At 44.0% G+C, this 12,086-nt stretch overlaps 1 protein-coding gene across 2 annotated transcripts in view; it reads right to left on the minus strand.

Annotated features, from left to right (window-relative positions):
• Positions 1-12,086, minus strand: part of CCDC191 (coiled-coil domain containing 191) — a 32,516-nt gene that overhangs the window by 20,237 nt on the left and 193 nt on the right. The window contains exons 1-7 of one of the 2 annotated variants that reach the window (XM_075000126.1): positions 11,788-11,959; positions 10,090-10,128; positions 7,616-7,757; positions 4,975-5,121; positions 4,278-4,456; positions 2,493-2,716; positions 1,556-1,706 (exon numbers count right to left, since the gene is read on the minus strand). In XM_075000126.1, coding sequence (XP_074856227.1) covers positions 1,556-1,706; positions 2,493-2,716; positions 4,278-4,456; positions 4,975-5,121; positions 7,616-7,757; positions 10,090-10,128; positions 11,788-11,856 — 951 coding nt within the window. In that variant the 5' untranslated portion in view covers positions 11,857-11,959. Of the gene's footprint in view, positions 1-1,555; positions 1,707-2,492; positions 2,717-4,277; positions 4,457-4,974; positions 5,122-7,615; positions 7,758-10,089; positions 10,129-11,787; positions 11,960-12,086 lie in introns of those variants that run through there. The other variant, XM_075000115.1, reaches the window with a different exon arrangement.

A 12,086-nucleotide genomic window follows, 5' to 3' on the forward strand; every position in this document is an offset into this window, starting at 1 on the left:
GAGAAACATACAGATGTTCCCTGTGTCTGGATCTGTGTTTCATGACACATAAAACATAGTTGGTCTCGGCACGCAAGCCCTGTTTCCTGTTGGCTCTTTTAACCAAGTTGCATCACCTGAAATTGTAACTTAATATTAAGAAGCAAGGAGAAAGGTTTATTATGTGCCACTGCAGGAAACATGCAACTTTGTGGCCACTATATTCCTTTTCTGGGCAATCTTCCTGAATTATGAGGTGTGGGAGATATGCTGATGGCATATGTTGAACAGGAAGTCTAACTCTCTAGCAGGCACCTTTAAAAGTCTGCATTTGCCAGTATCCAGCAGGTGCAAAACCATGGTACTGCCTAGCTACCGGCAGGTAAACAACTCACAGCATAGAGGAACAACCGGGGTCTCAGGTAAAGCTCTAAGCCGCCTCCTGCCTGTAACAACTCCAGGGACTGAAGAGCCCCCAGGCCCAAATAAGACAATGGTTGGTGCCTAAGTTATGGCAGCATCTTGGGGATTCCCTAAGGGGCCACAGTGCTTCATGGAATCTCTATCACCCCACATGCTGTGGTCCCATCCCCTGATCCGCCTCAGCCTCTCCCCACCCTTTATTATGCCCAGTAACATGAGGGAGTCCTCAAAAGGGCAGTCCCGTGGCTGGCTGCACAGTGCCTACAGCAGCAAGGGGTCTTTCAGGGCCCCTTTTTAGCACACCAGTCCTTTTACTTGACACCGAGGGAATGGACTGCAGGTGAGGATCTCACCCCGAGTTTTACAAGACACGCTCTTCGTGTCTGTTTGCTTGATCTGTCACATCTAGCTGCTCTCTTACCACACTTGTTCCAACAGCAAAGTTCTACCCACCACTCCCTGTCAAGGCCCACTGGAGAAACTGAGGCCCAGGGACATTAAGGCCATGTCTACTTGGCCCCAATCTTCAGCTCCACTGCCAGCAGAGCTATTCTAAGCAGGTTTCTGCAAAGTGCAAGTGGCTTCCCAAATGGCTTCACACTCAGCAGAGAGTCTGCCATCAATAAAGAGGCCATGTGGATGTGCCTCTGTCCCTCAGGGATAAGGGACTGCAAACAGAGGGATGTTTAGCCATCAGAGTCATGTCCACATGGCCTCTTTACTGATGGCAGATCCTCTGCTGAGAGGAAAATCTTGCATGGCTATGCTAATGAGCCACGTGAGTATGCAAATGGAAAGCCATTTGCAATTTCCAGAAACCTGCTTAGCATAGCTCTCCCGGCAGCGGAGCTCAAGACTGGGGCTACATAGACGTGGCCGAAGTGATTTGCCCAGGACACCCAGCAAACTAGTGGCAGAATAAGGATTAGTATTCTGCAGTTTAGTTTCTTGCTCCCAGTTCCCTGTTCTGATGACTAGGCAAGAGCTTCCCAAGCCATTCTCTACTTTCTCTCTCAATGGATCATTTGTCTTACGCTCAAGAGGAGGCAGAAGGCCTGACAGCTAGGGCTTTTGACTTCAGTGAGAGATGTGGGAGCCCATAGCTGAGTGTAAAGTTTGGCTCAGATGCTAAACACAAGGGAAGGATGCTCACTCTCTGGTTTTCACTGTGGATCTTGCTCAGCAGCTCTTGCAGTCTCCTTTGTTTCTCCTCCTTCTTCTGCTCCACGGGCACTGGCACAGTGTTAGACACGCCCACGGCTGCCAATTTCTGAGCTTTTTCTAAGTCTTGCCTCTTCCTCTCTCTGCAAGACAAACACCAAGAACCAAAAGCAGATAGTAAATGAAGCAGAAAGTAAATGCGGCATAGATCTCACTTTCTTCTGAGTCAGTCAGCTGAGAATGACCTCTGTGGCTTGGACAGCTGATAGCCACTTAAGTCCAGCCTTTATAGAGACAGGGGTAGCTTTGGGATTGGGCAGCCAGTACCCAGGACCTACACAAATCCAACAGTCAAGAAGGGGTTCCAGAGCACAGCAGTAGGAACATGCTGGGATGTCAAGAAAGCACACATGGAGAACTAGGATCCCATAGATGCCTATACCAATAAGTGGCAGTTGCACTGCCCTGTATGGGCTGCAGCACTGTGGAAGGTGCAAGCCCAGTGAGCTTCTAAGTTCAGCAGCAGCGAAAACCCTGCCACTGCACAACTTTGACCTGCATTGGCCAGGCATGTTCTTTCCCCTCGCCAAAGAGGGGATGGCTCCAATATTAAACGCCAAAGCTCTGACATGTACAAGTTGATAGATGTCAGCACTGGATTCCACTTTTTAACTCTGTCAGCTTCTGAGGTAACGAGAGATGGCAAAGCTGCTACCTCCAAGGTTATTTTTTAGATGACTAGGTACATTATGAGACTTCAGGGCCCCAGGAGGCAGTTTTCTTTTGAGACTACGTCTTATATGTTTAAACAGAGCTCACAGCAGAGAGGAGCTGATGACTAAAGAAATTCCCTTTCATTTGGGGGTTCTGTAGACCAAATAATTAGATGGAGCTTGAGTTCCACACTCTCCCTCCCCATGCCATCTTACAATCTTCGTGCTTCTCCCATAATGTGCCTCTTCTCTGCCATCTCCTTCCGCAGCTTCACCATCTCCCTCTTGATCTCCTCCTCCTCCTTCCTGGCCTTCAGAGCCTGCCTTTTGTTCTCCTCCTGCACCTGCCGCTTGGCTTCAGCAAGAGCTAATTTTTTCAGGGTCTCTTCTCGTCTCTGGAGCTCTAACTCCTTCTGACGCTTTAAACAGCTTTCTTTAGCCTGGGAAGGAAGAGCACAGGAATGAGTCAAGGCAGCAGTAGTGACTATCACTATCACTAACACTACAAGTGTTCTATCATCGGAAGAAAGGCTTCTGGGGATTCAGTCAGGTTGCCAATACCATAATGGCCACATCAAACAAAATTTCATTCCTTCCTTGTACTCTCTGACTGATTTGTACATTTCCATCTGTTCTCTCTTATTCTGCATTTAGACTGTAAGTTCTGTGGGGCAGGGACTGTCTTTACCTTTGGTGTTTATATAATACTTAGCATTGCGAGGTCCTGATCAAGGTTCACTCTAATTTTTTCCATCCTTGTGTAGAATAAATTTTATGTGTGCATGTGCACCACAAGTAGACCTGAATACTGCCAGCTGTGGGCACTCTGCTAATTTGCTTGAGGGCATTAGAATCTCTCCTTGGTGACTGCCCAAGCAGTCAACTTACAGGGAATACTGGTCCTGGCTGGGACTTCCAGGTGCTATGATGATAATAATAAAATAGTAATTAATAACAAGCTACCATCTCTACATTTGGCATTATGTGGATATGATTGTGTTCTCAAGCACACCAGTGGACCCCACCCTGCTATGTTACAGTGGCTTGGTTCTAGGGCTCAGTCACATCCTTAACTGCAGTGTGCTCAAGACTCTATTAGGGATACTGAAGCAGAGTGGCTACAGTACAATATCGTGCCAAAAGAGGATTATAAGGATGGCACCTCTATGTCAAGTGGCCAGGATTAACTCTAACAAAGTCAGTGGCATTACACCAGTGCAAAATTAATGTAATCAAAGCAGGGCCACTGTCTCCCTTGTTGACAGCCTTGTTCAAAGGAGTCAATTTTTTAAACAGATCTAGTGAAAACTAGTGATTACACAGATGTAAGTGATTAGAGTCCTGCAACGTATACAAAATTGGTACCTGAACCCACATCTGCATAAATGAGTCATGGATATTTAGCCGCAACAGATGCAGATATCCACAGATATAAAACAGATATCTACAAATCTGAAGGGTTCTAGATACTAAATTTGTATCTGCCGCTGCAAAAATGAGCTGTGGATATCCAAATCCATATCCTCAGATGTCGATATCCACAGATATTTAGCTGAAATCTCTGATTTGCAGGGCTCTGCGAGTGATCATGACTTGATTACATTTATGTGGACAGAATAGGATCCCAATGACTAGTGTATGTACATATGTATGTGCATACACATACCCATACCTTGTTTTTTCATAGGGCCAATTTCCGAAAGGTGAAAACAGTTATGAATGAAATCAGTTGAGAAAAAGAATTTAAACAGAAAATAGTGAATAATAATAATAATAATAATAATAGAAGCTGCCTAACAGCATTCTGCTAAAAAGCCATAAATGAGAGGAGGCTATTCTTATTTTAAATAAACAGGCTTTATTTGAGAGAGAATGAAAACAGCAATGAAAATACTTCATGCAACAAACAGAAAAAAGAAGTTGACAGTAATGAATGTAATAAATTAGAAGCTAACACCTGTACAAAACAGGTAAGGAAAGAATGTGCTGCTTTTTCCTTACCTGTTTGTGTCTTAACTCCATGGTAATTCGTGGGTCCCTTGTTTTTTTCTTTTCCTTGAGTTCTTGAATCCTGAGGCCTTCCAATATCCCACAGTCTATCACTTCATTTTGTAGAAGATGCTGCAGAAAATCCTGAACAGTGGTACTTTCCATTTCTTGTTCCAGATAACCACACAAATCTTAAACAAATAAGCCAAATCACTTCATGCTAGTCTGTAATTAACAAGCCACAGAGCCTAACACCATCAAGCATAAAGTGATTGAACAGAGAACTGCCCTGTTTGTGAATGTAAACCTGACTGTACTCAATTTATCCTGAGGAATCTAAAGCAGTCTCACATTCACTATGTTTAGATGATGATAACACTTCCCCAATCTTTATTGCCTTGCATTTGAGGATCTGAAACTGTTGTACAAATCTTACACTCCTCATAGCCGTTCTGAGTTTGGGAAATATCTCCATTTTGCGTAAGGACGAAATGAAACACAAAGAATTTAAAGCTTATTTATATAATGTCACACAGCAAGGCAATGTCCGAGCTGGGAAAAAACTAAGGGCTCTGCTGATCCTAGTTGTTTTTAAGGAAACTCTTACCTTGGTATGTACATGACTTCTGGCTTTTGACCCTATGAATTAAACACTTATCCCTACAGAGTCTGTAAAATTAAGTTTAAAAATGTTTTGTCGTGCTCTCACCATCAAACCTCTCATACTTCAGAAAGCCATCAGGGGCCCCTTTAGTAGGAGTAGAGTCAGCAGCAGTGTCTCCAACATTCTCTTCTTGGTCTCTTTCTAGCTCCAGTCTCAGTTTGGAATTCATCCAATCGTTGAGCAGGTCCTGGGCTATGGTGAGAAAGGGAACAAGGATTTTCCTAGGATTAGAAATATCATAGTAAGTGTAAGGATGGCAAGACCCTATCTTCTTGGGGTTGTTATGCAATGTGATATGCGGTTTGTTTAAAATGACCAAAGGCTGATCTGCAAAGAAAAAAAGAAAAAACTCGTTGGGTTGGTGCTTCCATATCTCTTCCTTTCTTGATGTCTGAATAGGCTTGAAAGGTAGAGGGGTTTATTTTGGTGTGTGTGTCATATGCATTTTAGAAATTCAGGCCTTCTCCAGTCTGTTCTTCCTGCAAGACTCTTTAGACAACAAGGCTACGTCTACACGTGCCCCAAACTTCGAAATGGCCATGCAAATGGCCATTTCGAAGTTTACTAATGAAGCGCTGAAATGCATATTCAGCGCTTCATTAGCATGCGGGCTGCCGCGACGCTTCGAAATTGACGCGCCTTGCTGCCGTGCGGCACGTCCAGACGGGGCTCCTTTTCGAAAGGACGCCACCTACTTTGAAGTCCCCTTATTCCTGGGAATAATTTAATCCAGGAATAAGGGGAGTTCAAAGTAGGCGGGGTCCTTTCAAAAAGGAGCCCCGTCTGGACGCGCCACGCGGCGGCAAGGCGCGTCAATTTCGAAGCATCGCGGCAGCCCGCATGCTAATGAAGCGCTGAATATGCATTTCAGCGCTTCATTAGTAAACTTCGAAATGGCCATTTGCATGGCCATTTCGAAGTTTGGGGCACGTGTAGACATGGCCCAAGAGAACTATTAAGATCTTCACATCATAAATACCAATAAGATGAAAAAATGATTGCTAGATGAAGTGACTTTTTTCACTCAGGTCTTGAACCTGCAAATGTGTCCGTATAGCCTCAAGAAGACGACATGTGGGCATAAAGTTAAAAATCACACATAAGCCTATTTACAGCCTTTTTTATTTTTGTGCTAATACTTAGTTAGCTCAAATGCTTGAAAAACGGTTGTAAGAAAAGTTAAAAAAAAAAAAAAAAGACAAAACTCAACCCCTTTAACGAAGAACTAAGAAAGCATTCACACCAGGTCTGTGGTACTGCAAGTAAGTTGTACAATACAAATAATGGAGGATGTAATTTAGCATTCCAGATACTTCTAGGGGAAAATATAAGCAAACTTTATTAAAAAAAAAAAAAAACCCAACAACAAAACCCACCACCAACAAAAATTTCCTTTTTAGGCTTCTTTAAGCATTCTAATAAAGTTAAAAACAAACAAACAAACCCACAGACTCAGGCTTTAATCCCTTTCAAGACCTTTTATCTCAAATTTCCAGTCTATAATTAGCCCAATTTAACAACAACCACAACAAAGTTTATTCAATAAGACAAACAGAAGTCAGTTTGTCTTGTTGAGGCTGTGTCATTCTTGGACAAGGGAGTGCAGACTCTTCATATTTGGAGTAAAGGAGCTTTTAAACACTTTCCTTATCAGTATATTTCATAATATGGGGGGAGGGGTGACTACAGAAAATCAATATTATGTATCATAATTGTGGGGAATAGATAAAAGGCTTACAGGAAGTTCTGGAACACTCATTAAAAGATTACTATACATAAAAAGAAAAACAGAAAGGCAAGGGGGAAAAAATGAGTATACTTCAGACGCTTATAGAGATTTAGCTCCATATCCGAGAGACAGTTGACATTATATACAGAAATCAAAGTGTATACAAATTTATTCATCTGCGCTATTAATAGTGCATTATATAACAAGTGTAAGAACTGACTTCGAATTTATTAGGATGAGAGACTTTCTGTTTGTTCTTGTCCTGTCCGTAGCACATTTTTAAATGCTGCAAAATAATAAATATTTACAAAAATCCAATCTGCTTCGAATTCTTTTTACCGACAGTTTAACTTTTGCCTGTCCTTCACTTTGGACAACACAAATAATTAAAGTTAGTTCCCCTTTTACTTATAGGCATTTAAATGTCAGATTTGCAGGGTTTGGGATGCAGATATTGGACAAAGAACATTTGTTTATTGGAGAAAAAATTCCAGGGGAATGAAGAATATCAAATAAAATTATTCATGGATTTAACAAGACCATTTAGGTCATCTTGCACCTCCTGCATAACAAACAATTTCATACAGTTACTTCTGTACATATCTCAACAGCATGGGTTTGACTAAAGCATGTTTTCCAAAAAGGCATTTTGTCCTCATTTCACAATTTCAGGGAGAATCTACCACTTCCCTTATTTGTTCCAATTGGTAATAAGCCTCACTGTCAAATATGCATCTGTTACATCTAAGGTGAAATTGACTTCCGTTTCCAGCCATTGAGTTTCATTAAGCCTTTCTCCTCCGGATTAATGAGCCCAAATCTAGCCCATATTATGAAATACATCTATTTGGTCTCAGGTTTTGAACAAAACTGGTGAGACACACATCTACTTATTGGCCCAGCTGGGGTTCACAGCGTCCCTTTAAGCAGCTCAGGGCAGATACTATTCAAACTCACCTTCTGCATAAGCCTCATCATGATCCTGCAGCTGCTCTATTGATTCCAGATCAACCACAGGACCACGTGGCCTCTGAGGGTAAGCTGACTTTTTGAGAGAAAAAGCTTCAGAAACAGCAAACTCAGAGGCTTCTTCCACTCGCTTTAAAATAAATAAGGGAAGAAAAACATTTCTCATAACTTGTGCATACTCAGTTTCAAACACTACAGATTCCTGATCCTGTAAGACGCTCTGCAGGAGTGGACTCCTGCGCATGTGCAGAGCACCACTGACTTCCATGGGAACTGCATGAAATAAGGTTCATCTGTGTATATGAGACTGGAGCTCTAAGCATTACTTACAGTATCGCTGTCATGATACTATAGACAAGGCTGAGATCACATCAGGTCCTTGGGTGCTTATGACTTCCCAGAAATATCCCATTGGGTAGAAATTGCTGCGATTGTTTTCAGTCCAGAAGCTGTGGTGGGTTTGTCTGAGACAGATGATAGATTTAAGCATATTCCCTTTTTTGTTTTTAAGATAAATAATGGGGAGTGGGGAAGATTAAAATCTTCTGGTGCTTTGTGTAGGCTCAGATCACTGTAAATAGTTAATCTTGAATCAGTATAGCGCCTTTCACCCTGACAAAAGACAAAGGGCTTTACAGATTGTATCTGAGGAACATATTTCACTGGTCCTGGTTTGAGTTGGCCAGAGGCCTGCATCAACCTCCAGGCTGCAGGTCCATCTGTTTTAGAGGAGCTAAAACTATAGCAGAAAACTTTGGCTTTTGTTTTTAAAATAATGCATTTCTAGACCTTAGGAAGGAAGCAGTGAAAACATCAGTCAATAGGAATGAGGGAACAAGGACAGTGGGGCTTCACATCAGTAGCAGAAAGACCAAAATAACCTCACACATGCTTTTTATAATAAAGCATATCCTAAACAATCATGGAATCACTCCCCCAAAATCTCAGGCTGAATCTGAGCATAGCAGTGTGACGATAGCGAACAGAGATACATTATAAGTGGGGCTGGGTCAGGCAGATCTGTGTTTCATAAGCCCATGCCAAAATGTTAAGGAGAGCTCTTATTGTGAAACTGCTGTCATGTGGAATTTGGCATCTATTTGGCAACCCACAACAATAATTCACAGAAGTGCAGAATAGGACATAGAGACTACTGTAAGCAGGGTTTAGCTGCTTGGAAACATGCACAGAAGCAGAATGCAATTACCAGACTACAACTTGGCCAGGAGATTTGAGCTTAACACCCTTACTCCTGCAAAATTTTCCATGGGATTTTTTTTTAAACAATCATTAGCATTTCACAGAAGACACCACCAGTAGTAAAGAGACCTTGTGCATCATGAGAGGTGATGGGATAGTATGGATTCTGAATTAACAGTACCAACCCTCAATCATCCACACCACATCCTGCAGTTATCTAATTTTTCCTGGACGCATCTTATTCAAATATTCATTCAGCCAAGGACTAATAAGTCGTGTCTACACGTGCACGCTACTTCGAAGTAGCGGCACTAACTTCGAAATAGCACCTGTCACGGCTACACGTGTTGGGCGCTATTTCGACGTTAACATCGACGTTAGGCGGCGAGACGTCGAAGCCGCTAACCCCACGAGGGGATGGGAATAGCGCCCTACTTCGAAATTGAACGTCGAAGTAGGGCACGTGTAGACGATCCGCGTCCCACAACATCGAAATAGCGGGGTCCGCCATGGTGGCCATCAGCTGAGGGGTTGAGAGACGCTCTCTCTCCAGCCCCTGCGGGGCTCTATGGTCACCGTGTGCAGCAGCCCTTAGCCCAGGGCTTCTGGCTGCTGCTGCTGCAGCTGGGGATCCATGCTGCATGCACAGGGTCTGCAACCAGTTGTCGGCTCTGTGGATCTTGTGTTGTTTAGTGCAACTGTGTCTGGGAGGGGCCCTTTAAGGGAGCGGCTTGCAGTTGAGTCCGCCCTGTGACCCTGTCTGCAGCTGTGCCTGGCACCCTTATTTCGATGTGTGCTACTTTGGCGCGTAGACGTTCCCTCGCAGCGCCTATTTCGATGTGGTGCTGCGCAACGTCGATGTTGAACGTCGACGTTGCCAGCCCTGGAGGACATGTAGACATTATTCATCGAAATAGCCTATTTCGATGTCGCTACATCGACATAAGCTACTTCGATGTAGGCTTCACATGTAGACGTAGCTATAGAGTCATAACAAAAGGGAATAGGGACTGTTACAAAAATGTTTTTGTTAAACTTCACCTTTTTCATGGACTTATTACCTTGGACACATTTAAAGATACTTGACTTACATATATTAAGTTATAAGCACTGGCATGTTGGTAATTACCAGCTGCGCTGGTGGCCAGCATTGCAAACATAAAATTGAAAGACTTCCTGCCCCACTTCCATCCCACTGAGCCTGCATGCTCCCTCATTCAATTACTTTTTTGTTTCACAAGTTCATTTGCAAAGGATCTTACCTTAAGCCAGTGTGCCACATTATCAGCGTCAAAATTTGGCTGGAAAAAAAACGTAAAATGTTAAAAACGCATGTTTGTTTACTTTTAACTCTCATTTTAATGTTGTCAGACCGAGAACCAGTTACTTTACAATTAAGAAGCTTGTGCCCTTTCTCCAGAAATATTACTTCCATTCTCAGTTTCCCATGTTTCTCATTCTTTTGAGAAAGCAAATGGTCTTGTGGTTAACACATTGGATGAGGACTCAAGGTCTCAATTTAATTTCAAGATCTGATCCCTTTTCTAAGCGAGCTGAAGCAAGTTACCTAACTCTGCATCCTGATTAAGACTTACCTTTATGTGTGAGAGGCATTCAGTTGACCTCAATGGCACAACTCACATGTTTAAAATTAAGTATATGTGTAAGTGTTTGAAGGGATGGAAACTAAATCACTCTTTGCCTCAGTTTCCCAGCTGTATCATAGAGACAATATTTCTTTTTATTTTTGTGCTTTGTCTGCAGAGCCAGTCCAGCATGGCTTACCCGGTGGTTGGGGCCCAAGGCAGTCCACTGACAGTGGGCCAGGCTGGTGAATGCTATTTTCAATTGGAGCACAGGCCACAATGCGCAGGCCACAAGACCACCCACTTTGCTCTCATTGATCTAAGGCCAGGCTTATTTCTATCATCTATTACAATAAACAAGAGCTGTAATGGGGCTTTGATCTTGATTGGAACAGGCTACTATAATTCAAATAACAAAGTAACAATAAAGCCAGATCAAAATTGTGCTTGTTTTTTAAAATCAACCATGTCACTGATTTGCTGCTCTAGTCATGTTGGCAACCCCTGTAAAATTACCACACACCTCACTATATTTCATGTTTTCTTCTTAAAGCTCCAGCTGCTGGAGTCAAATGATTATATAAGAATCTTTGCTTCCATGCAAAGGTGGAGGCTGGGGATGGAAACAATTCCAGAGGACCAAGAAAAGCTCAAAAACATGACCACAGTGAACCCAAACACTCAGAAATCCACCAGCAAAGAAAAATAAACTCATGATTTGGCATAGTAACAGTGAGGTGGCCATGTTAGTCTGTACTCCAACAGAACAAAGCAGCAGAAATGTAGCACTTCAAAGACTAACAAAATGATTAATTTGGTGATGAGCTTTCAAAAGCTCATCACCGAATAAATCACTTTGTTAGTCTTTAAAGTGCTACATTTCTGCTGCTTTGTTCGGTTTCATGATCTGGAAGGCAGTCTCGTGATTTCTGAAGGCCTGGGCTTGGCCACCTGCCCTACTTGGGTACAGCTGAGTCCAGAGGGCACCCAGCGGCTTTGGCCACCACTGACCCTAGGGTGCAACCCGCCCCCCATGAGGCGGAGGCAAAGCGGACGCAGTGACCCCAGCTGCTCGAGGCGGGGTGACCTGGGACCCCTCTGCTGAGCACCACTGACTGACCAAGTGCCAGGGGAGCCCCGATTGGCCAGCGGTGACCAAGGCGCCCGCAAGGGGCTGACAATGACCCCGGTGGGGGGGCACCTGATTGGGCGATGGTGACCCAAGGCTGGAACACGATAGGGCGGGGTGACGTGGGGCGCCCCAGGGTTTAGCTAGTGACCCCCTTGGGGGCCCCTCCCTGGCAGCGCGGAGCCCGGCGCAGGCTCCCGGATTGTACGCTGGGGACACGGAGGCGACACCGCCCCTTGCGTTACCTTGGGCCTGGCCGCGGTGGTGAGGCGCTGCCAGCGATAGAGCTGGCGCCTGTGCGCCGGGAAGGCCATTGCCAAGGCTGGGAGATAAACAGCGTCCCCAGCCCCGGACTCAGTCACACAGAGGATCGAAGAGCGATGTTGTCACGGAAACGGAGTCCCGCATTAGATCGGATATTCTGCAACGAGGGCAGGCGTGAACTACAATACCCACAATTCCCCGCGCCAGGAACGTCGCCTCTCTATACTCTTTTATCTCTCGTCCGCTCGACTGGGGGAAGCTGATGTGTCCCTTAGTGATG

This window comes from Carettochelys insculpta, chromosome 1 (assembly GCF_033958435.1).
Source record: "Carettochelys insculpta isolate YL-2023 chromosome 1, ASM3395843v1, whole genome shotgun sequence".
NCBI lineage: Eukaryota > Metazoa > Chordata > Testudines > Carettochelyidae > Carettochelys > Carettochelys insculpta.